This window comes from Anomaloglossus baeobatrachus, chromosome 1 (genome assembly GCF_048569485.1).
Source record: "Anomaloglossus baeobatrachus isolate aAnoBae1 chromosome 1, aAnoBae1.hap1, whole genome shotgun sequence".
NCBI lineage: Eukaryota > Metazoa > Chordata > Amphibia > Anura > Aromobatidae > Anomaloglossus > Anomaloglossus baeobatrachus.
The window spans coordinates 323,493,178-323,517,437 of record NC_134353.1 but is presented as its reverse complement, the minus strand read 5'-3'; the positions used below and the strand labels follow the sequence as shown (position 1 = coordinate 323,517,437).

The following is a 24,260-nucleotide window of genomic DNA, read 5'->3' as shown; positions in this document are numbered from 1 at the left end:
TAAACAAAGAAATGACCTTTATTTCATATGCATTCCACAAGCTTGGCTGCTTTTATCACACATGCGTTCTTTGATGTTCAGTTCTAGGATTATGGTCTAAACTTTACTGACATTCAATAGTTGAAGAAAAATGAGAATTCTTACAAAAGTCCTCCAAGTTCATAGTTGTCGCATAGGTTGACAAGGTTTACTATACAATACTAAAAGGAAAAACAATAGTATAGTCTTCACTGGGCCATCTGAGCCTCCATTGCTTGTGCAGTCCACTCCGGTGCCGTCTGACTGATCTTTTCTAGAAGGTTATTGACTTGGAAACACAATGACTGGATCTGTTTGTCCCACGTTGGCAAAGCTTCACGAGCTGAGGACAGACAGACCAAATACGTCAAAGCACATTTCAGCAAAGTTTAATGTAAAGATGAGTGGTTGACGTTTTTAAATGACATTCTATTTTCTAGCTGAGGGTTGGAGAGAACCTGGGGACATCTGGCGGCTGCGTGATTTCCTCCAAAATAGCACGTGCACATAATGAGTATTTGGTGAGGTTTTACCTCAGTATTTGTAGGCACAACCAGGAGTGGGACAATCAGAGGAAAGTATAATGGAAACACGGACACCACTTCTGTATTACCCACTCCTGGTTTTGTCTTACAAATACTGGAGGTAAAAAAAACTCACCAAATACTCTGTGAATGTGGCCTTACTGGACACATGGCGCTGTATACTGTAATCAACAGCATACAGCTCCATGAGGACAAGTTTTACTTTCTTTTTGTACCATTTTAAAAAGGTACATTTTAGTGTTTTATTTTTGTTAATTTACAGTTTGGGGTACAAGGGAACAAAAAAAAACCCACAATATTTGCAGACTTACCATATTTTTCGGATGGATTAAGGCTACTTTCACACTTGCGTTGGACGGCTTCCGTAGCATTGCGTTGTGTGACGGATGCAACGGATGCTACCGATCGTACAAAACAACGGAAAGCTTTTTTTTTTTTTTATACCGGCAGCAGACTATTGTGAACGATCAGCTGATCGCTCTCAATAGCCAGCGGCCGGGCAATGCTGGCGGTCGGTCGCTCAGCTGAGCGCTCTCACATGCCGGCGGCCGGTCGCTCAGCTGAGCGCTCTCACATGCCGGCGGCCGGGCGCTCAGCTGAGCGCTCTCACATGCCGGCGGCCGGGCGCTCAGCTGAGCGCTCTCACATGCCGGCGGCCGGGCGCTCAGCTGAGCGCTCTCACATGCCGGCGGCCGGGCGCTCAGCTGAGCGCTCTCACATGCCGGCGGCCGGGCGCTCAGCTGAGCGCTCTCACATGCCGGCGGTTGGTCGCTCAGCTGAGCGCTCTCACATGCCGGCGGCCGGTCGCTCAGCTGAGCGCTCTCACATGCCGGCGGCCGGTCGCTCAGCTGAGCGCTCTCACATGCCGGCGGCCGGTCGCTCAGCTGAGCGCTCTCACATGCCGGCGGCCGGTCGCTCAGCTGAGCGCTCTCACATGCCGGCAGGCGGGCGCTCTGCTGAACGTTCGGCCACCGAGAGACAAAATAAAGTTTGGAAAAAAAAAAGAAAAAGCATGCGCAGTGAAATCCTACGGATTGCGCTGCTCAAAAAAACGTTACATGTAGCGTTCCTTCCGCCCGACGCAGCGTCAATATAACGATGCTGCGTTGTTCAGCGGATGCAACGCTGACACTTGCGTTACAGTGCGTTGTCCATACAAGTCTATGGAGAATAGCGCAGTGCGTTAACGGACTGCGCTATTCTCCATAGTGACGGACTCCGCTGAACGCAAGTGTGAAAGTACCCTATAAGACACTTTTCCTGCCAAAGATTTGGGAGGAAAGTGAGGCGTGCGTCTTATAATCTGAATGTAGCTTGGGTGGTGGAGAGGGGGCGGCGTAGAGGCAAAAAAATTCCAAATGCCAAAATTACGTTTTTTGTTCGCCGCAAGTTTTGTGCAAAATGCAATAACAGGCGATCAAAACGTAGCATCTGTGCAAAAATGGTATAATTAGAAACATCAGCTTGAGTCGCAAAAAATAAGCCATCACTGAGCCATAGATCCAAAAAATTAGAACGCTACGGGTTTCGGAAAATGGCGCAAAACTTGTGCTACTTTTTTTGGACAATCTTGTGAATTTTTTTTAACCCCTTATGTACAAGTAAACCTATACATGTTTGGTGTCTACAAACTCGCACCGACCTCAGGCATCACAACGACACATCAGTTTTACCAAATAGTGAACATGGTGAATAAAATATCCCAAGAACTTTTGTGCGATCACACTTTTTTTTGCAGTTTTTCCACACTTGGAATTTTTTTTGCTGTTTTCCAGTACACTATATGGTAAAACTTATGGTTTCATTTAAAAGTACAACTCGTCCCCCAAAAAACAAGCCTTCATATGGCAAGATTGACAGGGAAAAAAAAACAAAAACGAAAAACACCCGGGAGCTGAAGGGGTTAAATAAAGTCCTTTTTTACAATATTAGATTTTTATCCTATAAAACTACTTTGTTATGGCAATATACTGGTTATGCCTGCTCCAGCTGCTACAAGATGCAGCCCTGGGAGCTTTTATCTGGTCCCAGCCATAGTGAACAAAATGATACACCGTGTTCTCAATTGTGTACAGCATTGTGCGCTTTCTTGCGGCACTGAGCATTAACAGCCAGAATTAGATTTTCTCAGGTTCCAGAAGTTGCAGGCGTGTAGCCATGTATTGCAGCTATCCTCCCGACACTCACTGTATAGATCCAGAGGCAGCATTACTTGAAACCATTCGGTCAGTGCACAGGGTCACAAACTAATTAGTTCCAGAGGAACCAGGCTACAATTGAGCATCTGGATAAACACAAACTAGTGACATTTTAAAAATTATTACAGAAATCACGTGGCAATTTTTGCATATATTTTCTCTATGCTACAGGTTTCATTATTATGCCAGTCCACAAGCCAAGTAACTTACTCTCAAAGTGCACAATGCCATCAATCTGATCAATGAATCCGTTCATTCTGCCCTCTGTGATCATCTGGGACGCTATCTTCTCTGCCTGGAACAGAACACATTGCATGGCACGGAGGTCGTGACTTTTACACGTACGTGATATCAAGACAGAAAATGGAAACTCACCTTGGCCGCGGGTATTTCTAGCAATGCTCCAAGCTCCTCAAATGTGATATTGTTGTACAATTTGCTTGCAGACAGCAAATTATGTTCTATAACTGCTCTGTCCAGGATACTTGAGCCTTAATAGGGGGAAGAAAAAAAGAAGGGAATTTTGTTACTTACCGTAAATTCCTTTTCTTCTAGCTCCAATTGGGAGACCCAGACGATTGGGTGTATAGCTACTGCCTCCGGAGGCCACACAAAGCATTACACTAAAAAGTGTAAGGCCCCTCCCCTTCTGGCTATACACCCCCGTGGGATCACGGGCTTGCTCAGTTTTAGTGCTAAAGCAAGAAGGAGGAAAGCCAATAACTGGTTTAAACAAATTCACTCCGAAGTAACATCGGAGAACTGAAAACCGTTCAACATGAACAACATGTGTACCCGAACAACCAAAAATCCCGAAGGAAACAGGGCGGGTGCTGGGTCTCCCAATTGGAGCTAGAAGAAAAGGAATTTACGGTAAGTAACAAAATTCCCTTCTTCTTCGGCGCTCCATTGGGAGACCCAGACGATTGGGACGTCCAAAAGCAGTCCCTGGGTGGGTAAATTAATACCTCATGTTAGAGCTGTAAAACAGCCCTTCCCTACAAGGAGGAAACCGCCGCCTGCAGGACTCTTCTACCTAAGCTGGCATCCGCCTAAGCGTAGGTATGCACCTGACAATGCTTGGTGAAAGTGTGCAGACTCGACCAGGTAGCTGCCTGGCACACCTGCTGAGCCGTAGCCTGGTGCCGTAATGCCTAGGGCGCACCCACGGCTCTGGTAGAATGGGCTTTCAGCCCTGATGGAACCGGAAGCCCAGCAGAACAGTAGGCTTCAAGAATTGGTTCCTTGATCCATCGAGACAGGGTGGATTTGGAAGCCTGCGACTCTTTACGCTGATTAGCGACAAGCACAGAGAGTGCATCCGAGCGGCGCAGAGGCGCCGTGCGGGAATTGTAGATTCTGAGTGCTCTCACCAGATCCAACAAATGCAAATCCATTTCATATCGATGAAATGGATGAGGCAAAAGGAAGGTAAGGAGATATCCTGATTGAGATGAAAGGGGGATACCACCTTAGGGAGAACTCCGGAATCGGGCGCAGCACTGCCTTGCCTTGGTGAAACACCCGGAAGGAAGCTTTTGGATGATAGCGCTGCTAGCTCGGACACTCTCCTAAGAGACGTGACCGCTACCAGAAAGGCCTCTTTCTGGGAAAGTCGAGAGAGTGAAACATCTCTCAGAGGCTCGAAGGGCGGCTTCTGGAGAGCAATTAGTACCCTGTTCAGATCCCATGGGTCCAACGGCCGTTTGTACAGAGGGACAATGTGACAAACCTCCTGCAGGAACGTGTGTACCTGAGGAAGTGGTGCTAGGCGCTTCTGAAGAATACAGATAGCGCTGAGACTTGTCCTTTAAGGGAGCCGAGTGACAACCTTTTTCCAAACCAGAATTGCAGGAAGGAAGGAAAAGTAGGGAATGCAAATGGGCAGGGAGACACTCCCTGAGCAGAGCATTAAGAGAAGAATATCCTCCACATCCTGTGGTAGATCTTGGCAGACGTCGGTTTTCTAGTCTGTCTCATGGTGGCAATGACGTCCTGAGATAATCCTGAAGACGCTAGGATTCAGGACTGAGCATATAGCCGAGAATAGCGACCGTACAGTGCAATGTATAGCATACAAGCATAAAGTACAAATGAGCACTTCAGCACATGCAATATGAGCAGCTTAGAAAGCCTGTGCCTTGGCACCCTTGCTTTTTTGCTGCTGTAGACTAGCCATCTAGGAGAATATCGCCAAGAATAGCGACCGTACAGTGCAATGTATAGCGTACAAGCATAAGTACAAATGAACACTTCAGCACATGCAATACAAGCAGCCTAGAAAAACTGTGCCTTAGCACCTTTGCTTTTTTGCTGCTGTAGAGTAGCCATTCTAGGAGAATATAGCCAAGAATAGCGACCGTACAGTGCAATGTATAGCATACAAGCATAAGTACAAATGAACACTTCAGCACATGCAATACAAGCAGCATAGAAAGCCTGTGCCTTAGCACCCTCGCTTTGTTGCTGCTGTTGTCTCGCCATCTAAGAGGGCATATAGCCAAAAATAGCGACCTACAGTGCAGTGTAAGCATAAAATACAAATGGACACAACGGTATTTAGTGGGGTCAGCACTTCAGGTGCTGCTTACCGCCCGCCTATAGGCGGGTGTGTGGTCGCCAGAGTCCTGTGACTGGTTGCCCAGAGCTTGTCTCCGTTCTCCAGCTCGGACTGCAGGAATGGCTGCCGGCGTCCTTCTCCAGCTCGTGTGACGAGGGGCGGGCCGTGGGCGTGCCCCAGGCAAGAGCGGGAAACCGGCGTCCCACTGTGTCCAGTGAAGGGGGCTGGAGAATGCAAAGCAGACTCCAGCCCTCGGCGCTGACTTTCTGTACAGCGTCCCGCCTCTCCCCTGACTGGCAGGGCTGGGGGCGGGAACGAAACGAAAACTAGGCCGCAAAGCCGGGGACTCGAGTAATAAGCGCGGCCGTCCTATGTGCACGGCCAGCGCGGAGTCCCCGGCGCACCACAAGTCCCAGCCGCGCCACAGTGTAAAAACAACCAGCAGCGGCCCGGCGCGGCAGTTCCCAATACATAAATTCACACAGCAAAGCTACCGTGAATAATAGCACGAGCGCTCCGCGCTGTTGTCCCCGGCGCACTAGCACTCCCAGCAATGCTGGTGTGTGTGTGCGCGATGTGTACGGGGACACAGAGTACCTTAATGTAGCAGGGCCCTGTCCCTGACGATACTCAGCTCCATATCCAGCAGGTTCTCTGGGTCTGTGGATGGAGCCCGGTCTCAGTGCCTGGAGACCTGTAAGATCCCACTTCACCCAGAGCCCTGAGGGGGGATGGGGAAGGAAAACAGCATGTGGGCTCCAGCCTCCGTACCCGCAATGGGTACCTCAACCTTAACAAACACCCGACAAAAGTGGGGTGAGAAGGGAGCATGCTGGGGGCCCCATATGGGCCCACTTTTCTTCCATCCGACATAGTCAGCAGCTGCTGCTGACTAAAAACAGTGGAGCTATGCGTGGATATCTGACCTCCTTCGCACAAAGCTTGAAAACTGAGCAAGCCCGTGATCCCACGGGGGTGTATAGCCAGAAGGGGAGGGGCCTTACACTTTTTAGTGTAATGCTTTGTGTGGCCTCCGGAGGCAGTAGCTATACACCCAATCGTCTGGGTCTCCCAATGGAGCGCCGAAGAAAAATGGTTTATGGGACAGAAGCATATTGTGTGAGGAATATAGATAATGTTGTTGGTTCAATGTAACAATCATGAGACAAAAATCACAAGATTACAATAATCCACTGTGGGGGGGTTTTCTTACCATTGGCAATGCTATTAAAGCACAAGTCAAGAGGGGTTTGGGTTGTTTTTTTTCCTCTCTTCTTCTATCTTACTGCTTTAAATCTAAAGGGTACTTTAGACACTGCGACATCGCTAGCGATCTCGTTAGCGATGTGAAATTCTTTTGAGATCGCACGTGCGTAAAATGACCTATGTGCGCCCTCGAAAGATCGCACTTGCAATCTAGAATTTCACATCGCTAGCGATGTCGCAGTGTGTAAAGTACCCTTAAGTCTTCTGCCCCCCAATCTTCTACTCACCCTCCAGAGTTTATCAGTTATCCGCAACGTTCAGTCTTGTGTTCTGCAGTTTATAACCTGCCATGCATCTCTAAGAGCCTCTTTCTAGCCCCATTCTGGCCGTCATAAACTTGCATTGAGAGCTTGTGATGACACGTCTGACTTCCTGCCAGTCAGGAGTTGTAGTCACAAGATGGCGCCGCGGGACTAGAGTAGCTCTGAAAGGTGAAGGCGCCGAAGGGTGAGTATAAGGCTTGAATCACACGAGCATATAGCATCCGATGCGAGAGCATCCGATGCGATGCGCTAATAACCCCCAGCTCAGGCTCTGCTGAGAGTGTGAGCCAAGTGTCATGCGACTGTGACCGGATCTTGCAATCGGGTCACAGCTGTGAAGCTGAGGGCGGGCGCTGCACAGGAGAGGAAGGGGTTAATCACCCCCCCCCATCTCCTCCATTGTCAGCCTGTGAGTATATCGCACTACACAGGGATAACATCCGAGTGCAGTCCGATGTACAGTACAGACCAAAAGTTTGGACACACCTTCTCATTCAAAGAGTTTTCTTTATTTTCAGGACTCTGAAAATTGTAGATTCACATTGAAGGCATCAAAACTATGAATTGACACATGTGGAATTACATATTTAACAAAAAAGTGTGAAACAACTGAAAATATATCTTATATTCTAGGTTCTTCAAAGTAGCCACCTTTCGCTTTGATTACTGCTTTGCACACTCTTGGCATTCTCTTGATGAGCTTCAAGAGGTAGTCACCGGAAATGGTTTTCCAACAGTCTTGAAGGAGTTCCCAGAGATGCTTAGCACTTTTTGGCCCTTTTGCCTTCACTCTGCAGTCCAGGTCACCCCAAACCATCTCGATAGGGTTCAGGTCTGGTGACTGGAGACCAGGTCATCTGGCGTAGCACCCCATCACTCTCCTTCTTAGTGAAATAGCCCTTACACAGCCTGGAGGTGTGTTTGTGGTCAATGTCCTGTTGAAAACTAAACGCAAACGCATATATATTATATATATATATATATATATATATATATATATATATATATATATATATATATATATATATATATATATATATATATATATCCGGGATTAGCATCTGCACCGTCGCAGCTACAGCCACAAAATTTTGCACTCGCACGTCTGGACCTCGAGAGCGTCATAGGCTATGTTGTGAGGTGACATTTTATCCCCGCGCGTTCCAATTTACCAATCAATTTTGGCCCCTATCTACATAATGGGGGAAAAAGTGAAACGAAAAGTGTATCCGCACCGTCGCATTTACAATCACGAAATTTTGCACAGAACTCATGTGACCCAGGGAACATCGTAGACTATGTTTTGACATGAAAATTTAACCCCGCGTTTTACAGTTGTGCTAAAAAAAACATGCCTCCATTAAAGTAAATGGAGCCTGGAACTACAGGTTATTAGTAGGAGCTGTGATGGTCTTTTGTTCCTATAGCAACCATTCATAGTATAAGAAGCTTCTATGTGCGGTAATAAGATGTCAGTGGGGAGACGGATAGGGAAAGGGGCAGACGGGGAAAGGGGCAGACGGAGCACATTACTTGGCCAATTTACCTAAATGTGTGTGGAATATCTTGGGTGTTGAAATATATGTTGTGAAATGCTTCTATTAGCTTAGTTTTTGCCTTTTAATAATTACATTTCTATTTGTTTTGTGATTTTTGTGTGCAGAATAAATTTTTGTTAATACATTCTATTTTGTTAACAGCAGTTATTAACCCGGGCGAAGCCGGGTAGTACAGCTAGTTTTGAATAAATCCCCAACAGTGTCACCAGCAAAGCACCCTCACACCATCACACCTCCTCCTCCATGCTTCACGGTGGGAACCCGGCATGTAGAGACCATCCGTTCACCTTTTCTGCGTTGCACAAAGACACGGTAGTTGGATCCAAAGATCTCAAATTTGGACTTATTAGACCAAAGCACAGATTTTCACTGGTCTAATGTCCATTCCTTGTGTTCTTTAGCCCAAACAAGTCTCTTCTGCTTGTTGCCTGTCCTTAGCAGTAGTTTCCTAGCAGCTATTTTACCATGAAGACCTGCTGCACAAAGTCTCCTCTTAACAGTTGTTCTAGAGAGGTGTCTGCTCCTAGAACTCTGTGTGGCATTGACCTGGTCTCTAATCTGAGCTGCTGTTAACCTGCGATTTCTGATGCTGGTGACTCAGATAAACTTATCCTCCGCAGCATAGGTGACTCTTTGTTATCCTTTCCTGGGGCGGTCCTCATGTGAGCCAGTTTCTTTGTAGCGTTTGATGGTTTTTGCCACTGCACTTGGGGACACTTTCAACGTTTTCCCAATTTTTCGGACTGACTGACCTTCATTTCTTAAAGTAATGATGGCCACTCGTTTTTCTTTACTTAGAATTTGTAATATGGCAAGAAAAAAGCAGCTAACAGTCCATTCAGTAGGACTATCAGCTGTGTATCCACCAGACTTCTGCACAACACAACTGATGGTCCCAACCCCATTTATAAGGCAAGAAATCCCACGTATTAAACCTGACAGGGCACACCAGTGAAGTGAAAACCATTTCCAGAGACTACCTCGTGAAGCTCATCAAGAGAATGCCAAGAGTGTGCAAAGCAGTAATCAAAGCAAAAGTTGGCTACTTTGAAGAAAAGAATATAAGACATTTTCAGTTGTTTCACACTTTTTTGTTAAGTATTTCATTCCACATGTGTTAATTCATAGTTTTGTTGCCTTCAATGTGAATCTACAATTTTCAGAGTCATGAAAATAAAGAAAACTCTTCGAATGAGAAGGTGTGTCCGAACGTTTGGTCTGTACTGTATATCTCGTACCCATTCACTTGAATGGGTGCAAGAGATACGGCTGTCGCAGAAAATCGCAGCATGCTGCTACTTTTCTCGCATCCAGAATCTCGATGCGAGAAAAGCTGACTAACTGCTCTGTCTCATTGACTAACATTGGTCAGAGTGCAATGCGTGATTTTCTCGCATGGCACTCGTCCGATTTCAACGCTCGTGTGAGCGCACCCAAAGACAAAACAAAAACAAACAGTGGAGTGGTGCTTTAAATAAGCTTCATGGGTTTTTTTGCCTTTTACTTTATAAATTTTCTCCATTCTAATTTCTAATACCTATTCTCAGTATATGATTCTATTTTACCACGTGCTTTAACCCCTTCATTACATATGATGCATGTTGAGCCCACATCTTTCTCGGCAGATGATGGTGGAATGGAGCCTAGCAGTGGGCGCGTAATTCTACTCAGCCATCGGCGTGCCAGTGATGGCAGGGTGCCAATGGTTTGCCATGACAGTCAGGGGGTTGATGAATATCCTAATTCTTGTCATCATGAGACTTTTGTGAAAGGCTGTGTCTAGCTGACTTTCACATGACAGTAATTTTCGCTATACATAACAGTGCTGATAGTACAAGCGATCGAATGATCGCAGGTTCAAATGCCATAAGGAGACTAGTGAATACACTACAGTGGGGGGGAGGGGGGGAATGAAAAATAGGTAAATTCAAATCACCCAACTTAACTCATTAAAATAAACCAATAAGTACACATATTTGGGATCACTGATTACAATCTTTCAAAATATAAAATTATTCCAAATCAGTAAACTGTGCAATGTGGAAGAATAAAAAAAAATATAAATGAATAAATCAAAAATGCTAGAATTAATATTTTGAAAATTGCAGTAAGAAGAGGCAATCAAAACAATCGTGTCTACCCCAAATTGGTTATGAGAATCTCAAACTGTAACTAGCGTAATGTAAATACAGCTTAGTGCCTCTCAGCACCGAGTGTCTCTGACTTCAGGTGTATGCATCCCGGCTTCGGAGAGGCTCCCTGCGCATGATTGGAAGTTGCCAGCACTTCCGGTCATGTGCACTACGCATGACCTGAAGTGCGTATGACCAGAAGTGCTGGCAACTTCCAATAATGCGCAGGGAGCCTCTCCGAAGCCAGGACGCATACACCTGGCATCAGAAAAGCTCAATGCTGAGGGGCTACAAAGTCATGCACATGCGCGGCATTGTATTGAGCTGCCGATGATGCTGGCTGTTCTAAAGTATGTTATCACGCCCAAAGTGGAGGGATAACATGCTTAGTGGGATAACTAGTTTGGGGACTAACGCCTCTGCGACTAGTCGCAGGCCTAATTGGCATCTCAAACTGTCTTTAGAAATACATAAATTGCTCTTTAGAAAAAGTATACTACTACACGAAGGCAGGGATTCTAGATATGCACCCAGAACTACTCATGATCCTGGGTGCACAGGGAACCTGACTGGTTCCCTTTAAATACATATTGCCAAATTTGTTTTCACTACTTTATTAAAAGCACTATACGTGTGGTATCTGAGTAGTCTTCCTGAACTGGAGAAACCTACTGCTGGAACAGTTTTATTGTATAGTGACCATGGTAAAACAAAAAAAGAATTCTGGGACTGCACTGTTTTTTTGCCATTTCAATGCACTTGTAATTCCCCCTCCCCCCACACTTTCCATTGCATCTAGTGATAAAGAAGGGAATTTTGTTTACTTACCGTAAATTCCTTTTCTTCTAGCTCCTATTGGGAGACCCAGACAATTGGGTGTATAGCTACTGCCTCCGGAGGCCACACAAAGTATTACACTTTAAAAAGTGTAACCCCTCCCCTCTGCCTATACACCCTCCCGTGCATCACGGGCTCCTCAGTTTTGGTGCCAAAGCAGGAAGGAGGAACTTATAAATTGGTCTAAGGTAAATTCAATCCGAAGGATGTTCGGAGAACTGAAACCATGAACCAAAGGAACCCTTCAACATGTGTACTCAAAAGAACAACAGCCCGAAGGGAACAGGGGCGGGTGCTGGGTCTTCCAATAGGAGCTAGAAGAAAAGGAATTTACGGTAAGTAAACAAAATTCCCTTCTTCTTTGTCGCTCCATTGGGAGACCCAGACAATTGGGATGTCCAAAAGCAGTCCCTGGGTGGGTAAAAGAATACCTCGATAAAACGAGCCGAAAAAACGGCCCTCTCTTACAGGTGAGCAACCGCCTCCTGAAGGACTCGCCTACCTAGGCTGGCATCTGCCACAGCATAGGCATGAACCTGATAGTGTTTCGTGAAAATGTGCAGACTCGACCAGGTAGTGCTGACACACCTGCTGAGCCGTAGCCTGGTGACGCAATGCCCAGGATGCCTCTGCGGCTCTGGTAGAATTGGCTTTCAGCTCTAAAGGAATCGGAAGCCCAGAAGAACGGTAGGCTTCAAGGGTCAGTTCCTTGATCCACCGAGCCAAGGTTGACTTAGAAGCCTGCGACCCCTTACGCTGGCCAGTGACCAGGACAAAGAGCGCCTCAGAACGGCGCGGGGGCGCAGTGCGCGAAAGAAGAGCCGGGGTGTTCTCCCGAGATCTAACAAGTGCAATCCTTTTCACAATTGTGAACTGGATGAGAGCCAAAAGAAGGTAAGGAGATATCCTGATTGAGAAGAAAAGGAGGATACCACCTTAATTAGGAATTCCGGGACCGGACGCAGAACCACTTCATCCTGGCGAAACACCAGGAAGGGGGCTAGCATGACAGCGCTGCTAGCTCAGACCCTCTCCGAAGTGATGTGCCTGCCACTAGGAAGACCACCTTCTGCGAAAGGCGTGATAGAGAAAAACTCTGAGAACGCTAAGAGCCAGAACTCAATGGCCACCCAGTCAGGTTGAAGACCGCAGAATTCAGATGGACAATGGCCCTAGAGACAGCAAGTTTGGTCGGTCCGGGAGTGCCCACGGTCGACCCGCCGTGAGGTGCCACAGATCCAGGTATCACGACCTCCTCGGCCAGTCTGGAGCGACGAGGATGGCGCGGCTGCAGTCGGACCCGATCTTGAGTAACACTCTGGGCAGCAGCGCCAGAGGAGGAAATACATAAGGCAGTCGAAATTGCGACTAGACCTGAACTGATGCGTCCGCCGCCAGCGCTCTGTGCTGGCGGTTGATGTACGCGACCGCCGTGGCGTCGTCCGACTGTATCCGGATCTGCCTGCCGTCCAGCCACCGCTGGAACGACTTCAGGGCTAGCTACACTGGCCTTATCTCCAGGACATTGATCTGAAGGGAGGACTCTGTCAGAGTCCAGGTTCCCTGAGCCCTGTGGTGGAGGAAGACCGCTGTCCACCCTGACAAACTCTTGTCCGTCGTGACCATAGCCCAGGATGGGAGCAGGAAGGACATTTCTTTCGACCAAGAAGTGGGAAGAAGCCACCACTGAGGAGAGGTTTTGTCTGACAGTGAAAGAGAGACGTTCCTGTCTAGGGACGTCGACCTCCTGTCCCATTTGCGGAGAATGTGCCGTTGAGTGGACGCAGATGAAACTGCGCAAGGGGAACTGCCTCCATTGCTGCCACCATCTTCCCTAGGAAGCGCGTGAGGCGCCTCAAGGGGTGAGACTGGGCCCGAAGGAGAAAGTGCACCCCTGTCCGCAGCGAACGCTGTTTGTCCAGTGGTAGTTTCACTATCTCAGAGAGAGAATGAATTCCATCCCGAGGTAAGTCAGTGATTGGGTCGGTGTCAATTTTTACTTGGGAAATTGATGATCCACCCAAACCTCTGGAGAGTCTCCAAAACAATGTTCAGGCTGTGTTGACGTGGCACCCGGGAGGGTGCTTTGGCTTAGGAGATCGTCTAAGTAAGGGATCACCGAGTGTCCCTGAGAGTGTAGGGCCATCGCCACTGATGCCAAGACCTTGGTGAAGACCCGTGGGACTATCGCCAGGCCGAAAGGCCGAGTCACGAGCTGAAAGCGTTCGACCCGGATGGCGACACACCGGGAGCGTTGATGCTCTGGTGTAATCGGCACATGGAGATAAGCATCCCTGATGTCGATTGATGCTATGAAGACTCCCTGGGACATCGAAACGATGACTGAGCGGAGAGATTCCATCCTGAACCGTCTGGTTCTCACGTGTCTGTTGAGCAGAATGAGGCCCGGAAACGGACCGGAATGATCCGTCCTTTTTTGGTACCTCGAACAAGTTGGAGTAAAAACCGCGACTACGTTCTTGAAGCGGAACGGGGATCACGACTCCATCTGCAGAAACGAGTCGGAGGACGAGAGCAGAGCTCTATCCTGTAACCGTGAGACGGAATGTCTCTCACCCATCGGTTTTTCATCCAATTGCACGCCAAACAAACGGTCGCCAGAAAATGGCAAACCGGTTAAGAACTTCTGGGAAGCAGAGTCTGCCTTCCATTCGCGTAGCCCCATAGCCCTGCGGACTGCCATCGAATTGGCGGATGCTACCGCTGTACGGCTCGCAGAGTCCAGGACGGTGTTCATGGCGTAGGACGAAAAAATGCCTGAGAAGTCAAAGACACAACCTGCGGAGCAGAGGTGCGTGCGACCACATTAGTCTCAGACAGACAAGCTGAGATAGCTTGGAGTGCCCGCTCGACTGAGAAGGCCGGAGCAAAGGACGCGCCTATGGCTTCATAGATGGAATTCCTCATGAGCTCTATTTGCCTGTCAGTGGCATCCTTGAGCGATGAACCATCTGCCACTCATACTACGGAACTAGCCGCCAGTCTGGAGACTGGAGGATCCACCTTGGGACACTGAGCCCAACCCTTAACTACGTCAGGGGGGAAAGGGTAACGTGTGTCATTAAGGCGCTGAGTAAAGCGCTTGTCCGGAAGTGCTCTGTGCTTCTGGACAGCATCTCTGAAGTTAGAGTGATCGAAAAACGCACTCCGGGTACGTTTGGGAATCTCCTACTGTGAAGCCGACTCCTCTATAGGTGGAGTTGGGGGAAAAGGACTAGCACCTGGTTGATGGACGTTATAAGGTCATTTACTATGGCGTCCCCTTCAGGTGTATCCAGATTGAGAGCAACGTCAGGATCAGAGCCCTGAGCTGCGACCTCCGCTTCACCCTCCAGAGGGTCCTCATGCTGAGACCCCGAACCGCGTGATGCCGCCGGGGAAGGTTCCCAGCAAGCCCGCTTAGCCTGTCTGAGGCTGCGGTCCGTGTCGGAGTTCTCACCGTGGGATCTGGGTGCCACCCCAGGAGCCCTTTACTGTACCGACCGAGAGGGCCTGGGGACGATGAACTCACGGTGCCCTGGCCCTGTGTTACCGGTCTAGACTGCCAAGCTTCTAGTATCTTAGCAGACCATCTGTCCATGGACTGAGCCATGGAATGTGAAGCGACTCAGAGAGTTTCTCAGTCAAAATTGTAAACTCTGTCCCTTCCATCTGTGCAGTGGAAACCGGCGGTACCTCCTGAGCCGAGGGTCACACCGGTGCCGGAGACTCCGGCTGAGGGAGCCAAAAGCAATAATGCTGCCGAATAGAGAATATATATATATATATATATATATATATATATATATATATATATATATATATATATATACACACCAGTTGTCAGGTGCTGGACCCCTCTGGGTCCCGTAGTGGGTATATATATATATATATATATATATATATATATATATATATATATATATATATATATATATATATATATATATATATATATATATATATATTATATATATATATATATATATACCCACTACGGGACCCAGAGGGGTCCAGCACCTGACAACTGGTGTGGCTTACCAACCGCCCCAAGCGGTGGTGTGTCCACCAGTTCCCTGCCAGGGACTCTCAGAGCTGCAGAGCTCCTTCTGAAATCCCCCACCGGCAGAAGTGACTGACTGGCAAGCCCGGGGGCGGGAGTACCTGTACTAGGCCGCAAAAGCCTGGGACTAAAGTTAAAAGCGCGGCCGGCCCACAGGCGCGGTCGGCGCGGTAGTCCCGGCTCACAAAACACACAGCAGCCGCTGCGGCGTCTGTAACACAGGTGCTGCATGCACCATCCCTAAGGGGACACAGAGTACCTCATGGGTGCAGGGCTCTGTCCCTGATGATATCCAGCCTCCTGTCCGTCAGATTCCCCCAGGGGCTGCGGAGGGAGCCCGGTCCCATGACCGGCGACCGGTTAGGATCCCACTTTTCCCAGAACTGCGGAGCCCGTTCTGAAATCCCCCACCAGCAGAAATGATTCACAGTGCTCAGTGAGGGGGGAGGAGGATACCAAGCATGCTCCAGCCCTTACTGCCGACGTCCAGTCGGCCGTCCCGCTTTTACCCCTGACTGGGAGGCCCGGGGGCAGGAGTACATGTACTAGGCCGCAAAAGCCGGGGACTAAAGTTAAAAGCGCGGCCGGCCAGCAGGCGCGGTCGGCGCGGTAGTCCAGGTTCACAAACCACAGAGCAGCCGCTGCGGCGTCTGTAACACAGGCGCTGCATGCGCCGTCCCTAAGGGGACACAGAGTACCTGATGGATGCAGGGCCCTGTCCCTGATGGAATCCAGCCTCCTGTCCGTCAGATTCCCCCAGGGGCTGCGGAAGGAGCCCGGTCCCAGTGACCGGCGACCGGTTAGGATCCCACTTCTGTCAGAACTGCGGAGCCCATTCTGAAATCCCCCACCGGCAGTATTGATTATAACAATGGCTGCCAGCGTTGTGAGGGGAGGATGGAGCCGTGGGCGTGCCTAATAAAGTGCGGGAAACTGGTGCCCCACAGTGCTCAGTGAGGGGGGAGGAGGATACCAAAGTATGCTCCAGCCCTCACTGCCGACGTCCTGTCGGCCGTCCCGCCCTTACCCCTGACTGGCAGGCCCGGGGGCGGGAGTATATGGTACTAGGCCGCAAAAGCCGGGGACTAAAGTTAAAAACGCGGCCGGCAAACAGGCGCGGTCGGCGCGGTAGTCCCGGTCTCACAAACCACACAGGAGCCGCTGCGGCGTCTGTAACACAGGCGCTGCATGTACCGTCCCTAAGGGGACACAGAGTACCTTATGGATGCAGGGCCCTGTCCCTGATGATATCCAGTCTCCTGTCCGTCAGATTCCCCTAGGGGCTGCGGATGGAGCCCGGTCCCAGTGCCTGGATGACCGGTTAGGATCCCACTTCTCCCAGAGCCCCTAAGGGATGGGGAAGGAAAACGGCATGTGGGCTCCAGCCTCTGTACCCGCAATGGGTACCTCAACCTTAACAGCACCGCCGACTCAGTGGGGTGAGAAGGGAGCATGCCGGGGGCCCTGTGGGGGGCCCTCTTTTCTTCCATCCGATACAATCAGCAGCTGCTGCTGACTAAAATGTGGAGCTTGTGTGCATGTGTGCCTCCTTCAACACAAAGCATAAAAACTGAGGAGCCCGTGATGCACGGGAGGGTGTATAGGCAGAGGGGAGGGGTTACACTTTTTAAAGTGTAATACTTTGTGTGGCCTCCGGAGGCAGTAGCTATACACCCAATTGTCTGGGTCTCCCAATGGAGCGACAAAGAAATGAATGGCATCATTTAAAAATAGAACTTGTCCCACAAAATACTAGTTATGTGGATGGAAAAATAAAGTTCTGGCTCTTGGGATAAGGGGCGGAAAAAGCAAAATAAAAAGAAAATAGCCCAGTCATGAAGGGGTTAAAGTAGTGTTGCTCAGGATCCGCACAATATCATTCTGAAATACTCTGACGCAGTGCGCTCTGATCCTTGCTGCACAACGCGTATCTTACCATCACCAGTAGTTGCTTTCTGATGTGGCATGAGCATGGCAGCAAATTCTTGCAGTTGGTTTCCTCGGATGATTCTGTCGAGGTACATCTTCTCTAGTATCCCATAGGCAGAAAGCTGTTGACACCGCTCGTCTTTAAACAATGTTGCCAACATACGTGACCGTTGTTGTCCTACGAATAATTATGACACATAAGGTTAAGTAAAAAAAAACAAAACTCGCCATTTTCAAGGGAATCAGAAAATAGTTCAGAATTAATCATGGCTGTCTATAGAATGACCCACTGTAGTACATTGCTATCCACACCAGGGTGTAGGTGCAGCTAGCAGATCCACAAAATCACTGCAGGGTTTCCCTTCCAGTGCCACCCATGCTATTTAAATGAATAGGCAATCATGTAAGAACAGGAGAGGCTTTTTGCAAAGACTTCTCTCCATGGTGGGTTAAAGGGGAATAAGCCTAAAGCGGCCTTTACACGCTACGACATCGCTAGCAATTGCTAGCGATATAGAGCGTGTAAGCACCCGCCCCCGTTGTGTGTGCGATATCGTGTAATCGCTCCTGCAGCAAACATTATCGCTACGGCAGCGTCACACGCACTTACCTGGTCGGCGGCATTGCTGTGACTGCCGAACAATCCCTCCCTCAAGGGGGAGGGACGTTTGGCATCACACCGACGTCACCGCGACGTCACTAAGCGGCCGGCCAATCAAAGCAAAGGGGCGGAGATGAGCGGGACGTAACATCCCGCCCACCTCCTTCCTTCCACACTGCGGCCGGCGGCAGGTAAGGAGACGTTCCTCGCTCTTCGCTTCTGCGGTGTGCTGCCACAGGAGCGACGAACAACATCGATAATCAACCATTACTGATTTTTGGTTTTGGTACGACCTCTCCATGGTGAACGATTTTCACCATTTTTGAGGTTGCTTAAGGTTGCACATAAGTGTCACACGCTGCGATATCGTTACCGGATGTGCGTCACTAACAACGTGACCCCGACGATAAAACATTAACGATATCGTAGCGTGTAAAGCCCGCTTTACTGTCACATTTTCACGTGTCTTACCTGCGGAAGCGAGGATGGTGCAGTGCAGTGCATGCTTAAGCGCTTCCATCCGCTCGGTTTCATGCACTATTGTTTTGTATGACAGTTCATTGTATCTCTGTGCAGCTTCTATGAACTTCCTTCTGTAGTCTAGAACGCGGGCATAGCAGACCTAGACAATACAAATTCATTAAGTACTGTTCTGTAGCATAAAATGTTCTGATCTTTCCACAAATGAAGACTGAGCTTAAAAAAAAATGCCTATTTGTTGCAGAAATTAAATTGTCAAAATTCAAGAATAAAGATAAAGCCATGCTTATAAAAAAAAAAAAGCCATTCAAAGCACGTTGAATATTTTCTGAACTTGATGTACTGCAAGATCTCATGTATATTCATCAACAAGTGCGGGGAAATGTCAAATGCTCCATCCTGGAATCCGATGCACATGGCTCATGTATAAAGAGAAAATACACAATGTGGGCCATAGTGCGCCATTACCTTATAGTGGATTTGTAGCTGCTCGTTGGTGGACTCGTTCTGCAGCAGGGATGCCCGGTTTATGTAGGCTTCTGCTTGGACAGGGTCATCATCCTCCAGGTACAGCCGGGCAATCTTCAGGTAGGTTTCTAGTTTGTAGTCAACATTGTATTGTCTTGAGGAAGAGACAGTTACGTAGTTAATATGGTTGGGGGGTGGGGGGTGGAAGCCAAGACTCATGTTCAACCGAAAGACAAAATATAGTTTAAACATGATAATATTCTCACTTCTGCCCTGTTTCCAATGGGATTCCAACAAGCACTTGTGCTGCGTTCCTCCAGTCTTCCTCCTTCTCATAAATGGACGCCAAGTGTTGTCTAATAGATGCGACCTGTAGGGAAGCATTGCTATGAGATTCGCCACATCTTTATCACATAGGTGATTTTACAATACAGAATGTGTGGTGTGGCCTCTCACCTGTTCTTCAAAAGAAATGACTCGCGGTTGGATCTTCTCCAAGGTGAAATGATAGATTTCCTTGGCAATACCATCCGGCAGACTTGGAAGATGGGTGCAAAAGTCTGTGAGCAGCTGTCGGGAAATCACTAGACTGACGTTCTCATTCACCACTGGAAACGGCATAAAAACGCATCAGTATAGACCTAGAGGGGTAATTTGGGTCATCAAAGCCTATGGTGTGAAAAAGGCGCTTTATACCGTATTTTTCGGACTATAAGACGCACCAGACCATAAGATGCACCCTGGTTTTAGAAGAGGAAAATAAAATTTTAAGCAAAAAATTTGGTAATGACACACTTATGGGTCGAGAATCTGCTGCTGACACTGTTATGGGGGATAATGTCCCCAAATTCTCTACTAAGGTACCCCAATCTGGTAATGATCCTCCTGCCTTGTATATGATCCCCCATCCTGGTATATATTCCCATCCTGCTATACATCACCATCATGGTATATATTCCCATCCTGCTATATATAGTCAGGGCCAGAAATATTTGGACAGTGACACAAGTTTTGTTATTTTAGCTGTTTACAAAAACATGTTCAGAAATACAATTATATATATAATATGGGCTGAAAGTGCACACTCCCAGCTGCAATATGAGAGTTTTCACATCCAAACCGGAGAAAGGGTTTAGGAATCATAGCTCTGTAATGCATAGCCTCCTCTTTTTCAAGGGACCAAAAGTAATTGGACAAGGGACTCTAAGGGCTGCAATTAACTCTGAAGGCGTCTCCCTCGTTGACCTGTAATCAATGAAGTAGTTAAAAGGTCTGGGGTTGATTACAGGTGTGTGGTTTTGCATTTGGAAGCTGTTGCTGTGACCAGACAACATGCGGTCTAAGGAACTCTCAATTGAGGTGAAGCAGAACATCCTGAGGCTGAAAAAAAAGAAAAAATCCATCAGAGAGATAGCAGACATGCTTGGAGTAGCAAAATCAACAGTCGGGTACATTCTGAGAAAAAAGGAATTGACTGGTGAGCTTGGGAACTCAAAAAAGCCTGGGCGTCCACGGATGACAACAGTGGTGGATGATCGCCGCATACTTTCTTTGGTGAAGAAGAACCCGTTCACAACATCAACTGAAGTCCAGAACACTCTCAGTGAAGTAGGTGTATCTGTCTCTAAGTCAACAGTAAAGAGAAGACTCCATGAAAGTAAATACAAAGGGTTCACATCTAGATGCAAACCATTCATCAATTCCAAAAATAGACAGTCCAGAGTTAAATTTGCTGAAAAACACCTCATGAAGCCAGCTCAGTTCTGGAAAAGTATTCTATGGACAGATGAGACAAAGATCAACCTGTACCAGAATGATGGGAAGAAAAAAGTTTGGAGAAGAAAGGGAACGGCACATGATCCAAGGCACACCACATCCTCTGTAAAACATGGTGGAGGCAACGTGATGGCATGGGCATGCATGGCTTTCAATGGCACTGGGTCACTTGTGTTTATTGATGACATAACAGCAGACAAGAGTAGCCGGATGAATTCTGAAGTGTACCGGGATATACTTTCAGCCCAGATTCAGCCAAATGCCGCAAAGTTGATCGGACGGCGCTTCATAGTACAGATGGACAATGACCCCAAGCATACAGCCAAAGCTACCCAGGAGTTCATGAGTGCAAAAAAGTGGAACATTCTGCAATGGCCAAGTCAATCACCAGATCTTAACCCAATTGAGCATGCATTTCACTTGCTCAAATCCAGACTTAAGACGGAAAGACCCACAAACAAGCAAGACCTGAAGGCTGCGGCTGTAAAGGCCTGGAAAAGCATTAAGAAGGAGGAAACCCAGCGTTTGGTGATGTCCATGGGTTCCAGACTTAAGGCAGTGATTGCCTCCAAAGGATTCGCAACAAAATATTGAAAATAAAAATATTTTGTTTGGGTTTGGTTTATTTGTCCAATTACTTTTGACCTCCTAAAATGTGGAGTGTTTGTAAAGAAATGTGTACAATTCCTACAATTTCTATCAGATATTTTTGTTCAAACCTTCAAATTAAACGTTACAATCTGCACTTCAATTCTGTTGTAGAGGTTTCATTTCAAATCCAATGTGGTGGCATGCAGAGCCCAACTCGCGAAAATTGTGTCACTGTCCAAATATTTCTGGACCTAACTGTATATATCCCATTCTGCTATATGGCCTGTATCCTGTGACACAAAAAAAAAAATTAAACATTTATATTCACCTTTCCCCGCTCCATGCAGCATCGCTCCTCCTTCTGTCAGTGACGGCAGCAAAGCCGCTGGAGTGTGAAGCCATCACCGTTGTCTGCAGCATCGCAATGTCCTCCTGTCTCCCGGCCTGCTGACCTGTGTGGAGACTAGCGGAGCACACAGTGATGACGTCATCGCTGTGCTCACCGCTCTCTACACAGATCAGCAGGCCGGGAGACAGGAGGACATTGCGATGCTGCAAACAACGGTGACGGGTGAGTCTACTGATTCACTGCACCCCGCGCTGATGATGATGTGCAGAGGGCAGTGAATATAGCCACACATGATCACTCCAGGCTGTAGTTGCCAGGGGTGATCATGCAAGCAAGCTTGTTAATTATGCGCACACCCCCGTCCATCATCCCGACCACCTGTCAGCGCCGGCTTCAGCGCTGAGAGATGATGGGTGGAGCATGCATATGAAATGAGCGGGCCCACGTGGTCACGGCAGGCGCTGCTACAGCCTGCTCATGCAACAGATGACAGGCTCCACCGCAGCACCCTCATTCCCCACAGCCACATTCAGACTATAAGACGCACCCCCCCACTTTCCCCCAACATTTGGGGGTAAAAAAGTGCATCTTATAGTCCAAAAAATACGGTATATTTTATGCAAGAAAGTATTATGACTAATCACTTTTTATTGCAGTGTGCAATATATTACACCAGAAATCTTACTTGCTTCAACAAAGGCTTTGAGAGCTTCAAGCTGCTCTGCACCAAGTAGCTGAAGGGCTTTCTCCAAAATCTGACGGTATCTGAAAAAAGGGAAAAGGAATACCTATCAATCCTATACATGTAGAAAGGACATTCTCACAACTAAAGGTGTGAGAACCACCAGCAACCATGAGGGCAGACACATTCCTGGGCTCCTGGTAGTTTGATAAGCGAGAACTACCATGCTCAGTACTTAAAACAAGCAGTTGGATGCTCAGATGGGTACATGAGTTGTGCCTGAGTATAATGGAGGTCAATGGGGAAATTGAGGATTTTTCCAGAAGATTTCCCATTGAATGCCATCATACTCTGTACATGCGTCCTCCCATCCAAGCATCCTACTGCTCCTTATTAGCCCCAAGCATGGTAGTGCTCGCTCATCACCAATATAGATTTCTATATTGGCAGTTCAGTAGATTAGAAAGATCCGCTTCATATTGTCACCACTACACAGTACTCGGTATGTGCAACAGTTGTGTGGAGTAGAAATAGCCCGCTGTGTTCACTGGGAAACCGGTCTTCCTGTCACACCTCAATAAAAAAAACACCAGATATTTTTAAATCCCTTCTGCAGCATATTCTTGCTCAGGTTTGCAGACCCATATAATACATGACTATAGCGTTTCCCTTTGTCCTGCATCACCATTCCATTTCAGTTATTTCTTAATAGACCAGATCAACGTACAAATTATTCACAAAAATGCAATAAAAAACCCCCCCAAAAAAAACAACAAAGCAGCCTGGGACTATGGGGGAAGGTCAGGTCAGGTCAGGAGGGGTGGGGGTATTCACAATTCCACCGGCTTCTCTATAATGGGATCCATCACCAGGGCAGTAACAGGCAGAGACAAATACCATTTATTCTCACAGCGGTTTTCAGAAAATCCCTGGTTATCTGCCATAGTGCTGGAATCCTGATACTCAGGAGCAGTGCCCACCCACCCTGGACTGATCGCTTCCACCATAGGCCCCCTTCACACGTCAGTGATTCTGGTAGGTATGTTACTGTTTTTATACATACCGGAATCACGGACATACGCAAACCCATTATAATCAATGGATCTGCACACACATCAGTGATTTTTCACTGACCGTGTCTCCGTGCAGCACACGCGTGTTTGCAATTTCCGTACGAAGACATGTCATTTTTTCTCCGGCATCATTGAGGTCACACGGACCACACTATGGGGAGTGATCCGTGAAACATGTACATTTAAAATAATAAGCTTTTCAAACTCACCTGTCTCCAGCCGCTGCTGTCTTCTGCTTCCAGGCCGGCTAATTATGCTCATACATATGCACTGAACAGCTGACCCAAAAGTAGCTGCAGAGGGGAGACAGCGGATGGACACAGCATCGGTGGAGACTTCAGCACCACGGACAGCAGAGTGTGGACAGGTGAGTATAAGTGCCTGATCTCCATGTATTAATCACAGATCACACGTTTTCCAAAAATCACAGCACACGGATGGACATACGCACCTTTATCACGGCAGTGAAAAACGTCTGTTTTTCACTGACGTGTGAAGGGGGCCTAACACTGAGCATAAGCAGAAAGTCAGACCACCAAAAGGCAAAACAATAAAAAAAACCTCAAATGATGAATTAGCTCCTCACCATTTGCAGTTAAGGCTTGCTGTCAGTGAATGGAAACTCTCACACTTCATGGGTAAAAAGTCTGAACTACAACCGTGCTGCAGGTCTGGACAGAGGAGACATTGCTGTCTGAGCCTGGAAGACCTGATCCAGATCCTGCACCCTGAGGTGTAATCAGGACGATCTCTACACTGACAGCAAGATCGTGACCGGTGAGGAAGACACCGACATTTACTCACCCCTTACACTCATTAATAGATCTGCACTAATAAACACGTCCTGTTACACTGCCTGCCCCCATGTGA

The 24,260-nt window shown here is 47.8% G+C and overlaps 1 protein-coding gene across 1 annotated transcript in view; it reads right to left on the bottom strand.

Moving 5' to 3' along the window:
- The window catches only part of COPS4 (COP9 signalosome subunit 4), a 24,482-nt gene continuing 222 nt past the window's right edge, over positions 1-24,260 (bottom strand). The window contains exons 2-10 of the mRNA XM_075351669.1: positions 22,321-22,400; positions 19,376-19,527; positions 19,186-19,289; positions 18,920-19,073; positions 18,443-18,593; positions 17,378-17,548; positions 3,137-3,252; positions 2,972-3,056; positions 1-361 (exon numbers count right to left, since the gene is read on the bottom strand). Of these exons, the coding sequence (XP_075207784.1) occupies positions 228-361; positions 2,972-3,056; positions 3,137-3,252; positions 17,378-17,548; positions 18,443-18,593; positions 18,920-19,073; positions 19,186-19,289; positions 19,376-19,527; positions 22,321-22,400 (1,147 nt within the window). The 3' untranslated portion in view covers positions 1-227. The remainder of the gene's footprint in view (positions 362-2,971; positions 3,057-3,136; positions 3,253-17,377; positions 17,549-18,442; positions 18,594-18,919; positions 19,074-19,185; positions 19,290-19,375; positions 19,528-22,320; positions 22,401-24,260) is intronic.